This window comes from Nyctereutes procyonoides, unplaced genomic scaffold, assembly GCF_905146905.1.
Source record: "Nyctereutes procyonoides isolate TBG_1078 unplaced genomic scaffold, NYPRO_anot_genome, whole genome shotgun sequence".
NCBI lineage: Eukaryota > Metazoa > Chordata > Mammalia > Carnivora > Canidae > Nyctereutes > Nyctereutes procyonoides.
This window is the reverse complement of record NW_026575024.1, coordinates 262,737-287,288: the sequence shown is the minus strand read 5'-3', so window position 1 is coordinate 287,288 and position 24,552 is coordinate 262,737. Positions and strand designations below refer to the sequence as shown.

Here is a 24,552-nt window from a genome sequence, read left to right as displayed (position 1 = left end):
TGTCCTATACTGCTACTTAAATCATTTGGGACATGAGATTTGACAGTTGCTATGTTGGTGCCTGCATTCTAGGGCTGGGCATGCCCTCAGCAGGGTGGTGGCTGACTCTGTGTGCTCTCTCGCCCTTGCAGTGACATCAAGAAGGCACGCCTGCTCCTCAAGTCTGTTCGGGAGACAAACCCTCATCACCCACCAGCCTGGATTGCATCAGCCCGCCTGGAAGAAGTCACTGGGAAGCTACAAGTGGCACGAAACCTTATCATGAAGGGGACAGAGATGTGCCCCAAGGTAAGGCACGTGTTAGGGTGTTTTCCTGGAAGGCTGCACAGCACCAGCCCCAGAGGGACCCTCAGTGGCTGTTGCAGGCAGGACACCTGTGGGATGTAAACTCAAGGTTGAAACTTTGGACAATAGGACAGGCGAGAGGGAAGGCACTTTTCCTGCTTATTTTCATATAGAGTGAAGGCCCACCTGTGATTAGTTTAATCACAAGATAACCTTTTTTAAAAAAATATTTTATTTATTTATTTATGAGCGACAGAGAGAGCTCTGAAATCCTTTAAAGGTCCCTCTCTGTTGTGCAGACTGAGATGCCGTTGGCAGTGCAAGATACCTTCTCCAAATACTTAGGCTGAAACATCAGGCATAAATTAGAACTTCCCAGGCCCAGCCTCCTGCTGATAGGTCTCCGTTTCATCTGTCAATTGACATATCATCCTGAAGGGCAGACTCATTCTTCCCTGGTGGTGATGTGTGTCTCCCTGACCTGGACCAAGTTGCCACGTTCCCAAGTGTTGGCATCACAAGGAGGTCTCTGGTGCAGGCACATTTGAGGCTGTGCTGATGGACTTTTGTTTGGTCATAAAACCTGGGGCCACGGGTCTGATGACCCCAACCCCCCATTCCTCAGGCTTTGGGGTTAACCTGCTGCTTCATCTCAGATTCCGGCCTGCACATACACTTACTATTCTCTTTGCCCCACAGAGTGAAGATGTCTGGCTAGAAGCAGCCAGGTTACAGCCTGGGGACACGGCCAAAGCTGTGGTAGCCCAAGCTGTCCGTCACCTCCCCCAGTCTGTTAGGATTTACATCAGAGCAGCAGAACTAGAAACGGACATTCGTGCTAAAAAGCGGGTTCTTCGGAAAGGTGAGCCTCCCTGGGGATGCCGTCACCAGCACTTGGGCTGTGGTCCACGTGAAGGAGGTGCCGTCTTCTCCATTTCTGGTGCCCGTGCTCTTAAAGAACAGACTTTTTGCTGCTTTGGTCAGTTTTTTGGTTGAAATGGGTAAGAAATGGGTAACATTTTCAGGCCTTTTTCTGGGCTGGGTTGCTTCTGCTCTTGAACTCTCTGGACTTAGGGGGTAGTTTCTATTCTGGATCAGGCACTCAGGTTTAGATCCCACGCCTGCCTTTCCCTGTTGTATGACCTTGAATGAGGCAAGCACTTGCTCTGTGGCCCAGGTTTCCTCCTTTGCACCATGAGACCAGTACTCATTCAGAAGCTGCTTCTTAGGGCTCGATGTGGGAGTGTATTTGAAGGGCAAGCCGAGCCAGCCCAAGGCAGGCTTCAGGGTATTGGTCTTTTCCACCGTGAGGAGCCTCTTGCTGTGGTAGCTGGAAGCATGTCATTTGGATTTAAGCCTGAACCAACCGGGTGGTCACAGCAGATCTGTGCATTAATTGAGCCCCTCCCATCTCACGAAACCCTTCCAAGATCATGTGATGACACCTCTTCTCACCTGGTGCTTCATGCAAGGTGGTGCGTGCCGTCGGCCCCTGTCACAGGGCATGGTTTGCATGCTGCGGAAGATTCCATCCAGGGATCACTGCCAAGGTGGAGCTTTTGTAGTGATTTGTTTGTCGTTACTGCAGAATCGATTTAAAAAGCAGCCCCCCCGCCCCCGAACTATGTAGTAGATGCTGCTTTTAATCTTTGCTCCAGAGCAGATCCGAGTCAGAGGGTTGATGTGGAGTAAACCTGTGCAGGTGGTAGATTCTACTTGAGCTCGTAGTGTGGGTAAAGTAAGGTATGTTTTGTTGGATTGAGGGTGGCTTTCAGTGAGGTTTCCAACTCTTGTGTTTTGTTTTTGTTTTTTTAAGATTTTATTTACTTATTCATGAGAGGCAGAGAGACACAGGCAGAGGGAGAAGCAGGCTCCATGCAGGGAGCCTGACATGGGACTTTTTTTTTTTTTTAAGATTTTATTTATTTATTCATGAAAGACACAGAGTGAGAAAGAGAGAGGTAGAGACACAGGCAGAGGGAGAAGCAGGCTCCATGCACCGGGAGCCCGACGTGGGATTCGATCCTGGGTCTCCAGGATCGCGCCCTGGGCCAAAGGCAGGCGCCAAACAACTGCGCCACCCAGGGATCCCTGACATGGGACTTGATCCTGGGCCCCCAGGATCACGCCCCGGGCCAAAGGTGGTGCTAAACCACGGAGTCACCCAGGCTGCCCTCCAACTCTTGTTTTTAAGATGTGTGTTTGAGTAAAATGTTAGAGGTGTGTGACATCAGGCCACGAGAATGTTATCACATATAATTTCTGAGTGTTTATTTTTTGTGTTTGATAGAGGCCAGGTGGGCTCCCCCTTGTGTGTGGCCCTGTGTGTCCTTGTGTGCATTCAAGTGGGTTTTCCTCTTGGGTCTGGTTTCCTGGTTGCAGCCCTACTAGCCATTAAGTGCTCAGAGCCAGTCTTTTAAAATGAGGCCAGAAACAGAAAGTTAGCACCTGTCTTGGTTTATAGAAATCAATTTATCAGGGCACCTGAGTGACTCAGTGGTTGAGCATCTGCCTTTGGCTCAGGGCGTGACTCCGGGGTCCTGGGATTGAATCCCACGTCAGGCTCCCTGCAAGGAGCCTGCTTCTCCCTCTGCCTGTGTCTTTGCCTCTCTCTCTCTGTGTCTCTCATGAATAAATAAAGTTTTTGAAGGAAAAAAAAAATCACTTATCTTGAGGCACATGGGGGGAGCTCAGTCAATTGGGTGTTCAGCTCTTGGTTTTGGCTCAGGTCGTGATCTCGGGGTCATGGGATCCAGGCTTGCCTTGCACAGGGCTCTGTGCTCAGTGGGGAGTCTGCTTCAGATTCTCTCCTCCTCCCTCCCACTTTGCCCCTCTACCACTTCTCTCTCTCTCTCTCTCTCCCTCTAGAATAGATGAATAAATAAAATATTTTAAAAAAACAAAAACAGGGGCAGCCCGCCCGTGTGGCTCAGCGGTTTAGCGCCGCCTTCAGCCCAAGTCGTGATCCTGGAGATCCGGGATGGAGTCCCGTGTCGGGCTCCCTGAGTGGAGCCTGCTTCTCCCTCTGCCTGTGTCTCTGCCTCTCTCTCTGTGTGTCTCTCATGAATAAATAAATAAAGTCTTAAAAAAAAAAAAAAAACTTTTTTTCAGCCAGAAAAATAGTTCTTTAATGACAAACACACTAAACTCTGGGTAATTAGCATTATTTATTTAGGAAAGCTCTCCTGAATTTTGCTGCCACAATCTCGTGATAAATGGTCAAAATGTCTTTGTGGCCACTCCTTGTTCACCACCAGATTACCTGGGTTCATTTCCAGCTGGCTTCAGATTTGGAGAGGGGAGCAGGGATGGAGATGGGGCCTGCAGAGCAGTGTTGAGTGATAGCTTTTCCAGGACATCCTAGATCCCCTGGACAGTGGCTCTCTTGGCTCTGGTGCTCTCCCCAACCTGGCCTCTGCCCCTGCCCCCGTCCTTAGAGGACTTCCAAAAACAGCATTCTTTTTTCACGTGCCTGGGGCAAAGCCAGGTGCCGCTTCATTTAGCTCTTGGTGAAAATCAAGATAACAGCTACTTCCATCAATGACTCAGGATACCCTGCCAGCCCTGGCATGTGAGTTCCGGATCTCAGTTGGATGCAGCTGACATCTTAGTCCTGGAGCTTGGACTACTAGTCTGACACCCGAGGAGGCCAGGTGTCCTTGAGCAAGATCCTTGACCTCCGAGCTGCCCGGTTCTTGTCTGTAAGGGCACATGTGGGCCTGTGGCTGGGCCATGGGCCGCTTCCTGTCAGCTCTGCTCACCATGCTAGGCCTGGAATTATATGTTACTCTGTAATTAATGCAGTCTTACAGCAGGAGGTTGTTTCACCCTGAAACCATGTATTGTGGTGCCTAAAGTATGGCAGCCTCCAGTGGCTGTCACTGTTGGGTCGCTTTGAGCACAGGGATAGCACTGAATGTCCTCCCTGCAGGGTCACAGCTGGAGATCGTGTCGGCCTCTGTGTGAGCCCAACTTCTGCTTGTAGGTGCATCCAGTTCAGACTGGTCTTTTCCGGTCTGGGCTGCCCCCATACCGCAGCAGGCTGCATTCTCAAGGTAGCCTTAACACAGCATGGTAGCTGCCTCTTGGAGGACCCTTGGCAGGAGCTGGACCAGCCAGCCGCAGTTGGCTTTGGCTTCAGTCCTCTAGGCTTAGGCTGCAGATGGGATGCCAGAGGAGGAGTTCCCACTGTCTCCCATAAAGTGGAGACAGCTGGTCCTGGGTGTCATACCCACCTCTGGGTGAGGTGAACTTCAGTCCCATCTGGAAATTCCATACCCTAGAGGCTGAATTATGAAGTTCACTTCCACTGATAAGCCAGGGTGACAGGGAGGAGGAAGGCAAAGGCACAGTAGCTCACATGCGCCTGCAGAAGCATCATCATGAGCAACGGGCGTAGTTCTGTGCCCTTGTTCCTCTGTCTGGTTACATGCCTGGAGGTGAGGACTTTCTTCCCCTGCTTGTGCCTTACCTGGTCAGGGTTCTTTACCTGGACCAGTGGCTCAGACTGTTTTTCCTGAAAGGGCTAGAGCCTCAGTGTTCTCTGTTTCTTGGGCTGCTGTACTGCCATGAACTCGCTCTTGGAAATGGGAATGCCAAGCCAGGCCTTAGGACTGTCTGGGCTCCTGTACCCCAGTACACAGTGGCAGTTCAGTCTCACCTTGGGCCAGGGCTCCCCTCTCTAACTGGGGCTGATGCGCTGGCATCAGAAGGCCAGACAGATGGGTGCCTGCCTCAGCATTCTTTGCAGTTCAGCTGTGGCCCTGTCCCTTGGACACATCTTCCTATGGGCAGAGACCTTCTGACAGCAGAGTTCCCAGGTGTTGAGGCGGGAACCCAGTGGGTTATGGTGTGTAGCCTAGGGAGCCGCTTGGATGTCACTGCTTTTTCCTGGACCTGTGTGTTTTGGCTGTGAGAGCCACCACTGTAGGCGGTTGTCTGTCATAACATTTATTGTGTTCTATAACTTCGAGACCTGTTGCTTCAGGGCATTTCTCCCAGCCGGTGCTCTGAATGCTCAGGAGTGTCCCACTGTCCTACCGGCCTTGGTAAGGAGGTGGGGTTTGGTAAGGCCGGGGAATCCCACGGCCTGAGCCGTATTTGGCTGCATGTATTTGGCTGTGAGGTAAGTTTCTTGACCACGCAGGATGGATGTACGGTGGGACACCCGGGGGGCTCAGTGGTCGAGCATCTGCCTTCAGCCCAGGGTGTGACACTGGGGTCCCGGGATCGAGTCCCACGTCGGGCTCCCTGCATGGAGCCTGCTTCTCCCTCTGCCTGTGTCTCTGCCCCTCCCTCCCTCTCTCTCTCTCTCTCTCTCTCTTTCATGAATAAATAAATAAAATCTTAAAAAAAAGAAAAAAAAAAGATGGGCATGTGGTGCTGGCATCCAGGTCTGTGGACAGTGGTGCTGGCAGAGTTCTGCAGGCAGGGAAGGCAGGTCCAGCCCGGTAAGCACCAGTCCCTGCCCCTGCACATGGAAGCCTGTGTTAAGGCTACCTTGAGAATGCAGCCTGCTGCGGTCCAGGATGTCAGCCTAGTCCAGGGGCGTCCTAGGGAATGGTTCTCTGGGAAGGGACTTGGCTCCGCAGTGGGCATCATCAGGTCACCCTTGCGAGGGATTCCATGAACGCCGAAGAGCTCCCTCTGATCCTGCTCTGTGGCACCTGCGCACAGCCCCATGGAGCAGTTGGGGCCGTGCCTCCCCTGGGGAGGAGGCCTGCCAGCTGTTTCTGCCACTGAGAGAGGCTCAGGGTATCACATCCCGGCTTCATCCAGGTGTCCCCGGTGGCCCCGGTCAGTGCCCTCATTTCATGGGAGAAATGTTGTGGGTCTGCAGATTCCGCAGTTAAATCTTAGGTCTGTTTTTCCATGAGGTTGGCCCATGTGTTTCTGGGAGACAAGAGCCCCTTTGGGATCTGCCTTAGAGGTGCTCTGGCTTCCTGCTGGTGACCCAAGCTGTGCTGTTCTCCATAGTCCATTCCTGCCTGGAGCTGACTAGGGGGCCTGGCCTCACTCTCGCGATACGCACACCTCAGGGCTCTGTGTTTATCTGCTTTCTATTTTGGGCTTTTTGGTAAATTGCATATGAAGAAAGGGCTCTGTTGCTTAGACAAAAGTGTGGAAGTTTCTGGTCTGCACAGAATAGTAGCTTTTTCTGGGAGTCTGTCCCCCTTCCCTGGTGTCCCTCCATGTGCTTACTGCCTGGGGGCCACCAGAGGAGACTTGCTGCAGAGCCCGAGGCCCTGCCGCCGTCAGCTTGGTGTTCCCACACAGTGCTCCGCCGGGGCCAGGAAGATGCTCACGCCCAGCCAGCACTTGATGCGCACCAGCCTGGAGAGACCTGTAGCCCAGGGCCACTTCTCTTTTCTCTTCCCGTGGTTTCTGCACACTCACACACACGCTGCCCAGCCAGGCTCTTCATATGTAGTTGATTGTCTTGTGGTTGTTCTGCTTTACTTTATAACGTAAATTTCCAAGCATGAATGGAAGTAGAGCTGATGCACAGCCACCTGTGCACCTTCTATCGTCTGCTGTGTCTGTTTTCCTTGTGATTCAAGATGTTCCGCCTTGGTCCAGGTTGTGTCGGCCCCAGACTTGAGGGGACCTGTATAAGGGGCTGCTGTGTGATCCTGCCCTGCCACTGTGTGAGAGATCCTCTGACCCTGCCGGCAGCAGCACTCATCCTGCTTTTGCTTCAGCTTTTCTGTGACCTGGTTTCTCGTGTGACCTTTTCCAGCCCTTGAACATGTTCCAAACTCCGTTCGCTTGTGGAAGGCAGCCGTTGAACTGGAAGAGCCTGAAGATGCTAGAATCATGCTCAGCCGAGCTGTGGAGTGCTGCCCCACCAGTGTAGAGGTGAGTCGGCCAGGCTCTGCCTGCATCTGAGTACAGCGCCTGCAAGTGGCATCAGCTGAGCATTGAACAGTGATTTCTGGGACTAGAAGGCACTATGAAGTCCCCGGAAGCCCCCTTGTAGCATAGCTGCCAGAGTGGCCGGCCTGGCTGTGGTCACTTGTGCTGCTGATGGAAGCGCAGAACAGAATCTTAGCTTGTCTCTGGCCCCTACCGAGAATTCTGTGTTGAACACTCTTTCTCGGGGGCCAGTCCTAATTCAGCTCAGAGTTTGAAAATAGGACCCGAACAGTGTAGGGTGAGGGAAAAATACTGATCGAGCTTTGTGTCAGCCCAGCATGAGTTTGGCTCGTTGCCTCAAAGCTAGTTGGGTTTCTTTAGTTTCAAACATTCTGGTTCACGACGTTCTGTGCAATGATTTTTAGTCTTGGTTTCATGATATCCAACATGTCCTTAATTATCCTAAGGGGTATTGTGAAATTCTGCAAGCAAAATTAATCTTAATTTATTTACACAAAAGTAAATAGAGCCCATACACATGTTTGGTGATGAAATGTTGCAGAATCAACAGTCGGGGTGTGAGAACCCCAGAAAGCTGAACACCCGCTTGTCCTCTGTAGTCAGCAGTCCTGTCCTGCTCATCTGTCCAGTACCTGAGATGAGCCTGGCACACTGTGTACAGTTAGCTGGTGTTTGAAACGTGACAGGTTCTGTCAACCTCTCACGTTAAGCAGAGTCACTAAATAAGTAAGAAGCATAACTGAACAGTTCCTAGATCGGTGAGAGTGTTGTACACATTCATGGGTTCTATTTAAAGGGTCTTTGAGAGTTGTTAGAAAGGATTTTGTGGAAGTGACCTGGCAAGTTATGGGAGTTCTGTCCTTTTGTTTGCTGCTGTTCTCTCCACACAGCTCTGGCTTGCTCTGGCAAGGCTAGAGACCTATGAAAATGCCCGCAAGGTCTTGAATAAGGCCCGTGAGAATATCCCTACAGACCGGCACATTTGGATCACGGCTGCCAAGCTGGAGGAAGCCAATGGGAACACGCAAATGGTAGAGAAGATCATTGACCGAGCCATCACCTCACTGCGGGCCAATGGCGTCGAGATCAACCGTGAGCAGTGGATCCAGGTGAGGTCAGCAGGTAGGACTCCCCACTGCGAGCAGGTGTCATGGCATCTGCTTTAAAAATGCACATTGGAGTCTCTCATAGGGTAGGGGCTGCTGGATGGTACCTGAGGGTTTTCATGCTGGCAGGGGAAGCAGGCACATGTGGCTTTTCCTTATGTGGGTTTTTTTTTTTTTTTTTAATTTTTTTTATTTATTTATGATAGTCACAGAGAGAGAAGAGAGAGAGGCAGAGACACAGGCAGAGGGAGAAGCAGGCTCCATGCAGGGAGCCTGACGTGGGACTCGATCCCAGGTCTCCAGGATCACGCCCTGGGCCAAAGGCAGGCGCTAAACCGCTGGGCCACCAGGGCCTCCCCTCCTTATGTGGTTAAGACAGGTTTTTACAGTTGACGTTTCGCGTATGTTTTGTGCTTAAAGAACTTTCTGTGTATGGACACTGGTGAGTAGTATCACTTTGCAGGTAGAAATACTGTGATGTAAGGAGACTAATAGGCTGCTGGCTAGTGAATCTCTGAAGATCTGACCCAGCCTCCAGGACAGACGACCTCTCCTGCCTTCCACTTCCACCTCCTGTTCCCCTGGGGTGGGGGTTGGGGGGCAAGGTGTGGTGAGCCGAGGGTGATCTGTTCCATGCCACCACAAAGGGCCCTATAGAGCAACCCCCCTTGCTTCACCTACTGCCCCTTGGCATTGGACAGTGGCCTCAGGCCTCCTGCACCCTTCCTTCTCATGTTCCTGCTGCCACAGTCCTAATTCCCATTCTTGGAACAGTCCCTGAGCAGAGCTGTCCCAGGTGTAGCCAGGAGGGTGCTGCCCTGTTTCTGAGATCGCTCTAGATCAGTGCCCTGCTCTTTCTCACACGAGTGAGCTGTGTGGCCTCTTTCTATGTTTGGGCAATTTTTTTTTAAATCCAGTTTGCAAGGCCTTGCATGTCCCTCTAAAATTTAACTATTGAGATTCATTTTCTTTTTCTGTGATGTTTTTAGCCACATTGTTAGATTTTTGATGCTTCATCCTTTTGTGCAGATCCACATGTCCAACCAGTGTCATCTTCTTTCTGTCTGAGACACTAATGTTTCTTATAGTACAGGTCTGAAGGTAAATTCTTCCAGCTTTTGTATGTCTGGAAACACTCTATTTCATCTTTTTCTTTTTTTTTTTTCTAAGATTTTTATTTACTTGAGAGAGAGAGAGCATGAGCAGGGGGAAAGGGAGAAGCAGAAGCAGGCTTGATCCCAGGACCCTGAGATCATGACCTGAGCCAAAGGCAGGTGCCTAACCGACTGAACCACCCAGGTGCCTCCATCTTTGTTTTTGAAAGACATTTTCTCTGGAATTGACGTTGACAATCTTTTTCTTGCAGTACTTCAAAGATACGGCTCTGCTGTCTTCTCTCTTTTATTTCCCGCTAGAAATCCATCATCTTTGTCTTTATTCCTTTGTGCATACTGTCTTGTCTTTCTTTTTTAAAGAAGTTAATTACATTTAAAAAATTTATAAATTTAAAAAATTTCTAGCTGCTTTTAAGATTTTTTTCTTTATCATTGGCTTTGAGGAGTTTGTAATCATGCCTTGTTGGTATTTTCTTCTTGTTTCTTGTGCGTGGAATTTGTTCAGCTTCTTGGATCTGTTGGATTTATAGATATCAAATCTTTTATTTTTTTCCAATAGATATCAAATCTGGAAAACTTGTAATCTCCTGTTTCTTCAACTACCTGCGTCCCACTGAAGGCGGTGCTAAACTGCAGAGCCACCTGGGCTGCCCACTCCCATGTTTTCTAATATTTTTATTGTTTTATCTCATATTTAGATGAGTTCGTTTTTGTGTGTGATGTGAGGGAAGGGTTTCACTTCTTTTTTTTTTTTTTTTTTAGATTTTATTTATTTATTTATGAGAGACACAGAGAGAGGCAGAGACAGAGGCAGAGGGAGAAGCAGGCTCCACGCAGGGAGCCCGATGTGGGACTCGATCCCGGGTCTCCAGGATCACGCCCTGGGCCGAAGGCGGTGCTAAACCGCTGAGCCGCCCAGGGATCCCGGTTTCACTTCCTTCTTGTCCGTGTGTGTGGCCGGGTGTCCCAGCACAGCTCTTGCTCTCTCCCACTGGCTGGTCTTGGTGCTGTTATAGGAGCTGGTGGTCCTCAGTGTAAGAGTTTATTTCTGAACTCAGCCCTGACCCTTAGACATGATGTCTTTATGCTAGCACTGTGCTATTCTGATTACTGCAGCTTGTGGAGAGCTTTGAAATGAGGAGGTGTGAGTCTCCTCCTTTGCTGTTTTTTTTTTTTAATGTTTTATTTTTTAAATTTTATTTATTTATTCATGAGAGACACAGAAAGAGGCAGAGATGCAGGCAGAGGGAGAAGCAGGCTCCATACAGGGAGCCCGATGCGGGATCCGATCCCAGGTCTCCAGGATCATGCCCTGAGCCGAAGGCGGCACCAAACCGCTGAGCCACCAGGGCTGCCCTCCTTTGCTGTTTATAAGATTATTTTAGTTGTCCTTGGTCCTTTGTGTTTCCATATAAATTTTAGGATCAACTTGTTAGTTTCTGCAGAAAGGAAACTTGGACCAGCTGGGATTTGACACGGATCTCATGGAACCTGCAGATTGTTTTGTGGACCGTTGCCATCCTGATGGTATTAAGCCTTCTGATCCGTGAATATGGGATGTCTTTTCCATTTATTTTGGTCTTTAGTTTTTTTCAGCAAAATTTCAGTGTATTAGTATTGCATTTCTTTTGTTTTATTCAAGAGTATTTTCTTATTTTTGATGCTATTAGAAATGGAATTTTAATATTTTCAGGTGGTTCATTGTTGGTGTATGGAAATACGGTTGAGGGGAGCCTGGGTGGCTGAGTTGGTTAATATCTGCCTTCGGCTGTGGTCATGATCCTGAGGTCCCAGGATCAAGCCCCACTTTAGGTTTCCTGCTCAGTGAGGAGCCTACTTCTCCCTCTGCTCCTTACCCCACTTGTGCTTGCGCTCTCTCTCCCCCCCCCCATCTCTCTCTTTCAAATAAGAAATATCTTAAAAGAAAATACAGTTGGGCAGCCCGGGTGGCTCAGCAGTTTAGTACTGCCTTCAGCCCAGGGCATGATCCTGGAGACCGGGAATTGAGTCCTGCGTCGGGCTCCCTACATGGAGCCTGTTTCTCCCTCTGCCTGTGTCTCTGCCTCTCTCTCTCTCTACGCTCTGTGTGTCTCATGAATAAGTAAATAAAATCTTAAAAAAAAAAATACAGTTGATCTCTGAATATTAAGCTTGTGTTGTATGACCTTGATGAAATCATTTGTAAATCATAGTAGATTAGATTAATGGATTCTCTAGGATTTTCAGTATATGAGATCATGCCATCTGCCTATACAATCCCTTCACCTACCCCCTCCCCCATTCTGAATGCCTTTATTTCTTATCTAGTTGCCCAGGTTAGAACCTCTAGTGAAATGCTGACTGAAAGTGGAGAGAGCTGGGGCACCAGGGTGGCTCAGTGGTTGAGCGCCTGCCTTTGGCTCAGGGCCTGATCCTGGAGTCCTGGGATCAAGTCCCACGTCGGGCTCCCTGCACAAAGCCTGCTTCTCCCTCTGCCTGTGTCTCTGCCTCTCTCTCTCTCTGTCGGTCTCTCATGAATAAATAAATAAAATCTTAAAAAAAAATTAGTGGGAAGAGCTAAAGCATCTTGGTCTTGTTCCTTTTTTGTTTGTTTGTTTGTTTTTTGTTTGTTTTGTTTTTTTTTTTTTGGTCTTGTTCCTAATCTTAGGGGAAAGTATCTAGGTTCTCCAGTTGAATGTGGTATTAGCTTTGTAGCTCACTGATGCTCTGGTCTTGTTTTATGGACTAATTCTTTTTCTCTCTCCCATCTTATTTTGGATCACTTCTACGGCTTTGTTCTCAGTCTGTTCTTCTGTAATGTCTTATCTGGTGTTTATCTCATCTAGGGGGTTTTCCACCTCAGATTTTGTCATTTTCATTTCCAGGAATTTAATTTTGGTCTTTTAAAGATGTCTCCCATGGGGCACCTGGGTGGCTCAGTCAGTTAAGCATCCGACCCTTGGTTTCAGCTCAGGTCATGATCTCAGGGTCCTGGGATTGAGCCTCTGCTCCGCAGAGAGTATGCTTGAAATTTTCTCTCCTTCTTCCTCTCCTCCGAGTCACAGTTACTTGCTTATGCTCTTTCTCTCTCTAAAATAAATCTTTAAAAAAAATTCTTAAAAAAAAATTCTTTCACATTTTTCTTTAGATTTTATTCTTTTTTTTTTTTTAATTTTTATTTATTTATTATAGTCACAGAGAGAGAGAGAGAGAGAGAGAGAGGCAGAGACATAGGCAGAGAGAGAAGCAGGCTCCATGCACCGGGAGCCCGATGTGGGATTCGATCCTGGGTCTCCAGGATCGCGCCCTGGGCCAAAGGCAGGCGCTAAACCGCTGCGCCACCCAGGGATCCCGATTTTATTCTTTTATTCACAAGAGATACACACACAGAGAGAGGCAGAGACACAGGCACCATGCAGGGAGCCCGATGTGGGACTCGATCCCAGGTCTCCAGGATCACGCCCTGGGCTGAAGGTGGCGGTAAACCACTGAGCCACCCGGGCCGCCCGTCTTTCACATTTTTAACATGAAATGTTAGAGTTTCTGTACCTCTATGTGATATTTTGAACACATGGAACACAGTGATGACAACTGTTTTAGTGTCCTTGTCTCCTAACTCTGACATCTTTGTCAATTTGGGATTGATTTTGATAGATACGTTTCCTTTCATTACAAGTTGCATTTTCCTGTTTCTTTGCATGACTGGTAATCTTTGATTTGTTGCCAGATGTTGTGAATTTTCCCTTGTTGGGTGCTGGGTATTTTTGCATCCCATTAAATACTCTAGTTTTTCTTGTTGGAGTACAGTTGCGTTATTAATATTTTTTTTTTTTATTTATTTACAATAGTCATACAGAGAGAGAGAGAGAGGCAGAGACACAGGCAGAGGGAGAAGCAGGCTCCATGCACCAGGAGCCTGACGTGGGATTCGATCCCGGGTCTCCAGGATCGCGCCCTGGGCCAAAGGCAGGCGCCAAACCGCTGCGCCACCCAGGGATCCCCAGTTGCGTTATTAGAGTCACTTTGATCCTTTGGATCTTCCTTCAGTGCTTTGCTAGGTTGGACCCTAGCAGGAGTGGGTTTGGGACAGTTTAGGGCTAATCCCCTTATGGAGGTGAGACCTCTCTGTGTACTCTGAACTCTGTACAGTGACCTGTTTCTCCTGGGGTTTCCAGTCTGGCTAGTGGAAACCACCACTGCTCCTGGCCCCATGTGAGTTCTGAGGATTTTGCTCTAACCCTTTTGGTTGGTTCTTTCCAAGTACACATGCTGTGTTTGATGTTCAGTGAAGACTCACAGGTGGCCCTCTGCAGAGCATAATGCCAGGGTTCTCTCTGTGCGCTGCACTTTTCCTCTCTGGTGCTTGGTTCTTGATGAGACACAGAAGAGGAGATGCATGCAGAGGAGAAGGGCTTAGCTCAGCCTCCTCCACTGGCCCTGCCTTTGTCCCCCTCCTTGCAGTGAGCTGGGCTGACCTTAGGCTCCCCTTGACTGTTTCTGCATCACAGTCCTCACACCCCTTTGTTACCCATGTCCAGTGACTGGACAACAACCATTTACTCATGATTGTTGTCTGGGTTTTTGGTTGTCTCAGGAGCAGGGGGTTCTGGCTGGGTCAGCAGTATTTCTCTGGTCCTCTGAGGGCTTTTTGGAGCCTGGTGGTGCACCTGCCAGGGCTTGCTGCTCTGGTGCTCCAGGTGCTTTCTCAGTCTCCTTTGAGCCCCAGTAACCATGTTGCACACAGTAGAGCTAAGAGTCCTGTGCCTCTAGGAGCTCCCGCCTGGCATCATTGCCCATTCCTAACCCCCTTTTGGAGGCACACTTGCTTGTCCACAGCGAGTCCATTCCTTCTGCCATTCTGTTTCCATCTTGTCAGGAAGGATGATTGCAGGAAGTGTTGGTGGGTGTCCTGTCCCCTGGCTGGTTCTCAGACCAGCCTCCTACCAACCCTTCATTAAGACGCTGCTTGAGTGCAGAAAATACAGCATGAGCTAGAATTTTTTAATTTTTTAAAATTTTTTTTAAACACATTATTTATTTTTTTTAATTTTATTTATTTATGGTAGTCATCATAGAGAGAGAGAGAGAGGCAGAGACATAGGCAGAGGGAGAAGCAGGCTCCATGCAGAGAGCCTGACGTGGGATTCGATCCCGGGTCTCCAGGATCATGCCCTGGGCCAAAGGCAGGCGCTAAACCGCTGTGCCACCCAGGGATCCCGAGCTAGAATTTTTTTAAACTTTCCTCGGATTTCGTGTTTTGCTACTACTTGCTTATACTAGAGCGTATTGAAAAAGACCCAAATGGGCATTAGTTTTACTTCAGTCAGTTAAAGGATAATACATACTTTGTTTTTTTTTTTGTGGTGTCCTGCAAAGTGTTGTGACTTTCAGGTGTTTTGCCTCCTGAGCCAGTCACCGTTTATTGAGCACCCGCAGCGTACCAGACTCTGCTAAACGCATTTTATCCTTGCCTTCCTACTTCCCATTTCCCTATTCAGGCCCTGTCCCCACAGCCCTGCTGCAGACCGCAGGAGCTTCCATGGCGGGTCCTGCTCAGCCCACCTGCACCCTTGAACCACATCTGCATGGACTCACATGCTTAGTTTTCCTTCTGTCTTGCTGGTGCCTCTTCTGCTTTCTTTGATGGTTTTCCTTCTCTTCTTGTAATCTAAACCACTTGGTGGTTTGATCATCAGCCCCTTTTTGAGACTTTTCTGTGGTGATCTCATCCTCCCGCATTGCCAGGAATGTAGCTTACAAGCCAGGAGCCCCCCAAGTGTGACCCTGCTCTGGGCGCTCCCCACATCCTGGGTCACTCCCCTGCCGCCCTGCATACCCTGGGACATGTGACAGCACCACAGCCTGATGTGTCCAGGATACATCTCTGGTTTGCCCACAGGATCTGCTAGGCCTCGAGCTAGCTTACCTCAGTATGTGGCACCACCGTTTATGCTTTGTGCACCCCTGCTGACTCCTTTTGCTCCTGTCCCACGGAAGGCAAGTGTACCATCCCATCTATCCTTGGTCCAGGTACTCCCTTTCACGCGACTGCGGTCATCCTCAGCCAGACCACACAGCCTCTCCTGGGCATGGCAATATCTCCTAATGTATACCCCTGCTGATGCTCCACACAACAGGGTGGTCCTTTTTTTTTTTTTTTTTTTTTAAAGGTTTTTTATTTATTTATTTACGATAGTCACAGAGAGAGAGAGAGAGAGGCAGAGACACAGGCAGAGGGAGAAGCAGGCTCCATGCACCGGGAGCCCGACGTGGGACTCGATCCCGGGTCTCCAGGATCGCGCCCTGGGCCAAAGGCAGGCGCCAAACCGCTGCGCCACCCAGGGATCCCCAGGGTGGTCCTTTTAAAATACGATTATGTGACTCATTCTCTGGCTTAAAAATCTCTGGGTTCCTTCCTGCCACGTTGCAGTAGAACCCAGAGCTCTTGCTGTGGCCTGCAAGGCCAGCTCTGAGGTCCAGGCTTGGGGGCCACTGCCTCACTCATTTGCTGCTGTGCTTCCTTGCTTATCACTGGCCTTCTCATCATGGCTAACACATGCCGTCTCCTCAGGTCTTTGCCATTGGCTCTGCTCTCTGCGTGGGGGCTTCTCTGATGCTTGTCGGGCCCCAAGGGGCTCTGGGTGGGCTTCTATGGCTCATTGCACTTGGAGGTCTGTCCAAGGTTGCCTCTGGATCACCATGTTCAGCCTGCCTCTACCGTCACAGCAGTGCATGTCCCCTGCACCCTGTTGCCCTGACCACTTTCCATAAGGCTCTCGTCAGTAGATATAATAGGGTCGTTTCCACCCTTTACTGTTGGAAAGAGCACTATAAAAGTGTTCCGGTATGTATGTAGGTGGTTTTGCATGGATGGGAACGTTTTTGTAAGATGAATTACTTAAAGTAGGATTTCTAAGTCAACATATGTACGTTTTATTTTGATAGAGGACATGAAATTGCCCCCTGGGGGATTGTCCATGTGTGATCCTCAGCCACATGCAAGTATCTGTGTCTCTACCTTTGCCGTACAAGTATGTCGGTACGCATTTTGATGTTGCTGATCTCCTACGTATAAGATAGTACAGGGGAAAAATAAGAATGGCGTATTTTCAGATTTTTTTAATTTTTTATTTATTTATTTTTATTTATTTTTTCAGATGTTTAAAAGTCACTTGCAGTTTTGTTTTCTGAACAACTGTGTGTGGTTTTTTTAAAAAATATTTTATCTATTTGAGAGAGCACAAGCAGGGGGAACGGCAGACAGAGAGGGAGAAGCAGACTCCCCACTGAGCAGGGAGCCAGACATTTGGCTCGATCCCAGGACCCTGAGATCATGACGTGAGCCGAAGGGAGACGCTTAACCCACTGAGCGCCCCAGGCACCCCGAGAACTGTGTATTTTATATCCTTTGTGGCATTGCTCTATTGCATTTTGGTCCTTCCCTGATTGATGTGCAGGAGACTTAGTGGCACATTTCTGTGTCTCCTGCTGTAGAACCATGGCTGTCTTTTCTCTGCACATCCTGCAATCTGCTTTCTAAAGTCGAGTGCTTTCCTGGCGGGTCAGCCTGCCTGCCTGCCTGCCTGCTTGATGGGACACACTTGTGATTGGTCCTTCCTCTGGGTTTCTATCTTACCTTCTATGTGCCAGGCTTCTTTTATCCCCATCACCTGTCTGTTTTGGTTAGATTATTTTCCTTTTGTCCATTTTGAATCCAGAGTTCAGACCAACAGATACAAGTGTTTGTGAGCTTGTCTTGATTCTTGTTACTTTGGAAGTTTCTTTCCTCTAGGAACCTCTTATAGCCACTGAGTTGCCTACTTTGGTATATTGTATGCAGTAGGTGCTTATATAATGTTTGTTGAGTGGATAGACGCAGCTTTGTAAGCCCTTAGGTATTTGCCGAGCATTCATCTGCTGGGTGGCAGGGATGGGTACTTCAGTGAAGGAGGCAGACCCAGTCAGGTGAGCCATGGCAGGGCATGACGGGCACCAGAGCCTTGTGTGCACTCCCCACTGGCAGTGCAGAGGCTCTCTCGGTCCTCATCATATAGGAGTAATGTGTCCCCTGTCTCAGGCACCTGGGGCTCTGTACTACAGTTTTGTGTCCCTCTTTCAGGATGCCGAGGAGTGTGACAAGGCTGGGAGTGTGGCCACCTGCCAGGCCGTCATGCGTGCTGTGATTGGCATTGGGATTGAGGAGGAAGATCGGAAGCACACATGGATGGAAGATGCCGACAGCGTAAGTCAGGCTACGTGGGCCTGGAGTCTGTGGGGAACTAGGCTGCTGTTGGGATGTGGTTTCGATCTGCTGATTTTTAAACATAATTGCAGTTGGAAGAAATACAGTTTTCTCTTAACCCAGGTTTACCTGGGGAGCTACTTTTTGCGTACCTGGTCATCTGCTGCGCTCTGCACTCTGGGTGAGCTGATTGTGTCCTGGGGACCAGGAGCCAGTACAGAGCGGGAGCCCACAGAGCTCTCAGCTGTTTACCTCTCCACATCGGGGTTATCCCCCTTGTTTCTTTTATAAATTGCCTTCAGAAAACAGTTTGCATACACAGCTTTTGCCTACCTTGAGACTGCTTCCTTAGAATAGGCGTCCAGAGAAGAAAGCATGGGGTCAAAATCCATACATATTTTAGGTAATTGATGCCTTAATTTCGGCCTTCCTTTTTTTTTTTTAACCTTATTTTGTTGTTTTTTTTATTAAAGATTTTATTTATTTATTCATGAGAGAGACACAGAGGCAGAGACACAGGCAGAGGGAGAAGCAGGCTCCACACAGGGAGCCCGACGTGGGACTCGATCCCGGGTCTCCAGGATCCTGCCCTGGGCCAAAGGCGGCGCTAAACCGCTGAGCCACCCAGGGTGCCCCTACCTTGTTATTTTGAAATAATTTTAGATTTACCAGAAAAGTCGCAAAACCGTACAAAGAATTCTTATGTACCTTTTACCCAGATTCCTCCAGATTTGACCACTTCACCACATCTGTCTTCTCATCCTCCAGCCATGCGCGCACGCGCGCGCGCGCACACACACACGTCTCTCTTACACGTGCTTTGAATATGCGCAAGCAAGCTGCAGAGGGGATGGCCCCTTTCCTGTAAAAGAGGACATTTTCTTACACAATCATAGCAGAGCTATCAAAATCAGGAAATAATGTTGATACAGTGCTATTATGTAATTTGCAGACCTTATCCAAATGTTACTAATTCCCTTGCTAAGTGTCCTGTTAGCAGAAGGAAAGTCAGGGGCCGCCCAGAGTCACATCCTCGCCTCTGGCCCTGCTAGTCAGTCTGCAGGAGGGGCTTCGGTCTATCTCTGTGTTTCAGGAGTCTGACCTTTGTCAGGACGGGCCAGTGGTTTTGCGGGGCCCCCTTGATTCAGGTCTCCGTGAGGTTTCCTCCCCGTGGGCCAGGGTTCTGCCTCTTTGCAGGACATCGGGCCCTCCTGGCGGGTTGTTGGTGGGCTTGGGTGCCCTTTCAGCTCCAGACCAACTCAAGTGGCGTCCATCAGGTTTCTCCACTGGAAGGTTACTCTTTTTGTCCTTTGTAATAAGTGTTTTGTGGAGAGGCACTCTGAGACTAAACATCCTGTGTCTTGTCGAACTTCGACCTACTAGTTTGCAGGTCCACGAATGATGTTTTCCGCCTGTGTGCTATTTGCCAAATAGCACTTTTCTAAATATCATTTCTTCTACGTTTTGTTACAGTTTATTGGATGGGATTCTATAATAATGAAGAGCTTTCCTCTGTTCCTTATTCATTTGGGTATTTGGTTCCCTATGTTAGGAGAGACTAAGGATCCCTGCTCTATTCTGTGAGCTCACGTCCCTGCTGGCATCACCTGTGTGGAGCTCACATGACCTCCTCTTGAATGCCACATGTGCCGTGACCCAGAGCACCAGTGCTGGGTGCTAGCCACTTCCAGGGCCTGCAGGTGGCCTTGTGCACAGTGAATATGCTCTCGGTTCTTTAGGGAAGTCAGGACACAGGCCAACCATGGTGATATTTAAAAGATTTTCATCGTGTAACATTCAAGACACAAAGTATGAAGAATAACTTAACGAGCACGCTCAGTGTCTATATTGGAAGAAAATTCCTTAATATGCAAAAGAATCCCAGTTTCTGGTTGTTAAATTCCTTTTTTTTTTTTTTTAAGATTTTATTTATTCATGAGAGAGAGAGAGAGAGAGAGGCAGAGACACAGGCAGAAGGAGAAGCAGGCTCCCTGCAGGGAGCCTGATGGGGGACTCGATTCCGGGGTCACACCCTGGGCTGAAGGCAGATGCAGTAAACCACTGAGCGCCCCCAGGGATCCCTGGACTCCATTTTATTCCTCCTGTGGAGTTAAATGCTTCATTTCTTTTTTACCTTCCTTATTGCCTTTGATGGCACTGGAGGCCCTGGGCGTTGGGGGGCAGGTGGCACTGCCCTGCGGGTAGTGGACTGAGAGCAGGAACCCACGGGCCATTGCAGACTTTCCCTCCGTTGTTGCCCCTTCCACGTGTGCTGGAGCAGGCGCAGTGTCTTCTGCGGAGCTGTGTGATTCTGGAGGAAGGGCTGGAGTCCTGTGCCTAGAAGAATGGAGTGTTTGCCTGATGCTCCCAGCCCCCGGGGATGGGCCCAGGCCACCCACACACGAGGCCCTGGGCAGGATGTCACTGGATCTTGTGGGCAGTGGGTACCCAGAAGGCTTTGTAATGGCCTCAGGACCTTGGTCAGCAGTCACAGAGAGGGGTACAGACCAGTTTCTGTGGGGTCTAACCCTCACCTGGCACCTTCCACACTTTTCCAGACGCTTCTGATTGGGACATGCCCAGGCCAGGGCCCTTCCTGGTTTCTGTGGGGGTTGAGTCAGATCCAGGCCCCGTGACCAAGGAGGAACCCAGTCTGAATGCGGACGTCTCAGTTGCGTCCCTGCTCTTTTGACTCCTCCACGCCCGTTTCCACGCTGGTGGTCTTTGAACACCAGGAGGCTTGCTAGTGGTTCTCTTTGAGAACACAGCTGTCCATCTGGGAAGTGGCCTTGGGTGGCTCAGATGCTGTGAGGCTGCCTGTCCAGCTCCATCCGTGCCATTTGGATGATCAGTGTTGTAAAACTTTGTTTCTGACACACTTCTAGTGGCTTTTCACTTACCTCAAGGTACAAAACCCCGTGGTATGAGAGTGCTTCCTGGGTCTGCAGAGTATGGGAGAGCCGCATTTTTTTTTTTTTTTTTAAGATTTTGTTTATTCATTCGACCTGAGCCAAAGGCGGACGCTTCACCGACTGAGCCACCCAGGTGCTCCCAAGCCACGTGTTTTTTTTGGGCGGTCCGTGAGCATCCGGCATGGAATGTGCTGGGCACTGGCCTTTAAGCTGCGTGGGGCCCAATGAGAACAGCTGTCAGCCTATCCCAGTGAGTGTCCCTGGGTCGTGACCATCTAGAGACAGTGACACCTTGAATAGTAACTTGTTTTCTTGTGTTGTGTGATGCTACCCAGGAAATAAAATCATTCTTGAGTGAGGAAAACAACATCCAAAGAGAACAGCACCTGTTTATGGTAGGGCTGTGTGAGTGGACGGGTTCTTTTTTAACCTGCATTTTTTATTGCGGTAAAATACACATACCCAGGAGTGCCTGGGTGGCTCAGTCGGTGAAGTGTCTGCCTTTCGCTCAGGTCATGATCTCAGGGTCCTGGGCTCGAGTCCTGCATCGGACTTCCTGCTCAGTGGGGAGCCTGCTCCTCCCTCTCCTTCTGCCCCTCCCCCTGCTGTGCTCCTATGCGCTCGCTCGCTCTCTCTCAAATAAATAAAATCTTAAAAAACAAAAAAATACACATATCCTAAAAGTTGCCTTTCCACCCCCTTGAAATGTGTGACTGAGTGCATGCAGTGCATTCGCAGTCTGCTGTGTGACTCCAGAGCTGCTCTGTCCTGCACGCGGGAGCCCACACCCATCCACACTCACTCAAGTGGGTGGGTACTTTCTTGGTCTTCTTTGAATTCACCTGTGGTATATCTTATGATGGAAAATATGCACCACACCTAATTTTTAAAGAGGAACCCGTGTGTGTGGCTGCCGCTCCTCTGTACCCACTCCTGTTTGTCGGGGGCGGCAGACAGCCCCATGCCAGGACCTGTATGTGTCACGTCCCCGTCCTCCTGAGGTTTCCCTGTCCTGGATGTGTTTCTCATTGGGTCGTCCTGTTGTGTGATTTTGAGCAGATGCCATCACGCCTCCCACTCTGATGCCCGTGCTGGCCGCCCGCTCTCACGCTTGTCTCTTTGCTCTAGTGTGTGGCCCACAATGCCCTGGAGTGTGCGCGAGCTATCTATGCCTACGCCCTGCAAGTGTTCCCCAGCAAGAAGAGCGTGTGGCTGCGAGCTGCGTACTTCGAGAAGAACCACGGCACCAGGTATGTGCTTGGTCCCCAGGTGCGGGCACTCTCCACCCCCGTGTGCTCCTCGATCCTCTGACGCCAGGTTGGGTAGAGCTGAATTTAAACCTCATGTCCCCACAGGTGGGTGAGGGCCTGAACTGGGATCCAGTCGTCTGCGACGAGGGGCAGAGGCTTCTCCGACACTTGAGGCTGTGAGCTCTGTATGGCTCCTTCTGTGATAGGGCCAGCAGTGCTTCAGAGTTGAGACTGAGACGCAGTGTCTCTGCAGAAGTGCCTACAGCTGAGCTGGCGGATGCCTGGTGGCCCACGGGGTGCCTGGGGCGAAGCAGGGGCCTGCAGCCCTGTGTCTTGCCAGCGGTGGCTTTAGCAGTGTGGGCGGTGTGGCGTCTGGGCCCAGGCAGGCATGGTTTTCATTTAAGCTGTGCTGACTTTGGGTTTGGGCTAGTTTTGTGCTCTGAGGAGGTCCTTGACAGTTTTCTCTAATTGTATTCTTTAATTGAAAAAACCTTTTGGATCGCCTTATTGGCTGTAACTGCTGATTAAATTAGGTGTTGCAATTTCTGGTGTTCAGGGGGTGTCTCTCCGGGGCAGCGTCTCTCATGTTGCTGTGCGTGCTCTCTGCCCAGACCCTCTGCTGCTCTTCCCTGTGCTGGGTGGGGTGTGGGGGACAAGGCTTCTGCTAGGAGCACCGGGGCCCTAGTTCTTTCCTTGCCTGGCATTGTCGAATCTCAGTCTGGTCAGGGTGTCTGTCCATGTGTGTTGCTCAGAGCTCCTGTCTCATCCCCACTCCCACCATCTCATTTGGGGTTTCGGAATTAACTCATTTGGGGATGCTTTGAGAGGACTGTGCTGGCCCACCCTGTACAAGTTCACCTGTGATAGTCCGTGTCTGGAGCAGGGCCTCCCCTGCCAGGTGTGGTTTGTGGATGTGCCTCGCTGCCACTGCTGCCCTTGGTCCCTGGGCTCGGGGCAGTTCCCCTCCCTGTCTCTGGCACCCTTCCCATCCGGCTGACTCATGGAATGGAATGGTGAGAGGAGGTGGGGCACTCGGGATCTGGGGTCCTGGTTCTGGTGTTGCCTGGGAAGCAGGATGTGCTCTCTCTCGGGCTTCATACAGAGTGAGTTCTTCGTCTTGCTGCCGAGGCCCAGAGAGGTCGTTTGTGTCAGGTGGTGCCGCAGAGCGACGGTGGCTACGGGAGGCGTGGGGGCCTCACACCCAGCACCCACACTGGCGGTACTCTTGCTCCGTAGTGACCAAAGTAGCTTTTTTCCAGTAAGACTTTTTCTTTGGATACCAAAGAGTAGATTCTAGGTCGTAATCTTTATCGGCGGATCTGTGGTTACAGATGAAAAGAGCTCTCCTGTCACCCAGACCGTGAAGTTATCATTCCGCTCAGGACACAAAGCCATAAAAGGGCCCCTGAGAAGTCCCTCCATTGGGCTTAGCCACGTAACAATGCCTTGCTTTGTAGCACCCTCTTCAGTAGTTGATTTTAGAACCTTTATGAAGAGAAAAGATTTCCCCACACTCTCCCCATTGTAAAATCTGGTAAATCATTGATAGCGCCGAACTTTGGAGCAGTAACTGTCTTTTCAGCACCCACGCTGAGGCTGTGAGCACCCTGTGTGCTCCGGTGGTGACCGTGGCCCCCTCTCTTCCAGGGAGTCCCTGGAAGCGCTCCTGCAGAGGGCTGTGGCCCATTGCCCCAAAGCGGAGGTGCTGTGGCTTATGGGCGCCAAGTCCAAGTGGCTGGCAGGGGATGTGCCTGCAGCAAGGAGCATCCTGGCTCTGGCCTTCCAGGTGGGTTGAGGGGTCACCTGGGCTACAGGGGGCGTGTGCACTGGAACCCAACCTCCGTGTCTGTTGAGGACTGAGGGCTTCAGGGTGCGTGTGCCCGCAGACCCTCCCCCTGCTCACTGACGGGAGCCGACCCAAGGGAGGAGGTGTGTGTGGTCAGGATGCACCAAACTTAGGGTGCTCTGCAGGCAGCCGGGGTCCTGAGAGGGCCCGCGGGCAGGACAGTGGCCAGGAAGTGGACGTACCCCTTGGTCGTGGCCCCACCCCTTGGTCGTGGCCCCTTGGTATAACAATAGCCCAGATTTTCCAGAACCCAGGACACAGGGCCAGCAGGTGACCTTCCCCAGCTGCGTGGAGCAGTTGCCAGAGACCACCGTTTCCCCACATAAGAGCACAGTGACAGCCAGCCTCTTTCCTATGTGAAAATTCAGTTGTCCAGTCCCTGCGGGGCCACCTGGAGCCACTGGGCATCTGGCTCCATTCAGATGGAGGCGTTCCATTCAGACAGCTGCGCGTAGCCAGGCTCGTTACGGCTGATGTCATGAGCGGGGCAGTGTGGGTGCTAGGAGCTTGCAGTAGAGTCAGCGTGCGGTGTTCCATCAGTTTCAGGAAGGGTACGGCCGTAGCGGTTCAACACTTCCATGTGTCATTCGGCGCTCACAGCGTATGTTTTTATGAAGTGTTGAGTGCAGCGCAACTGTCAGTGTGTTGTTGCAGCCCTGACTAGCGTGACAAGGTTGGCCCTTGAGTAAAGGCTGTGAGAGGGGGTTGGCCTATACCTGGCCTTTTGCTTTCTGCTGTCTGCTGGAGGACAGCCACGTGTTGAGGACACTGCTCCCGTCTGAGTCACAGATTCTCCTGCCATCTCCCTGGACACTGCAGCTTGTCCCCAACACCACCCTTCAGGTGCCTGTCACTCTGGGGCTGCTTATCAGGTCTGTGATGCGGCCAGGCAAGTGTGCCAGCGGGCAACTGTGCTTTCAGGAGGCTGTGACGGTACTACC

At 50.3% G+C, this 24,552-nt stretch overlaps 1 protein-coding gene across 2 annotated transcripts in view; it reads left to right on the top strand.

Annotated features, from left to right (window-relative positions):
• PRPF6 (pre-mRNA processing factor 6) overlaps nt 1-24,552 on the top strand; it is a 41,419-nt gene that overhangs the window by 9,774 nt on the left and 7,093 nt on the right. For both annotated transcript variants that reach the window (XM_055301652.1, XM_055301659.1), the window contains exons 8-14: nt 132-288; nt 985-1,147; nt 7,025-7,143; nt 8,052-8,270; nt 17,481-17,603; nt 21,644-21,765; nt 23,413-23,551. In XM_055301652.1, coding sequence (XP_055157627.1) covers nt 132-288; nt 985-1,147; nt 7,025-7,143; nt 8,052-8,270; nt 17,481-17,603; nt 21,644-21,765; nt 23,413-23,551 — 1,042 coding nt within the window. The remainder of the gene's footprint in view (nt 1-131; nt 289-984; nt 1,148-7,024; nt 7,144-8,051; nt 8,271-17,480; nt 17,604-21,643; nt 21,766-23,412; nt 23,552-24,552) is intronic.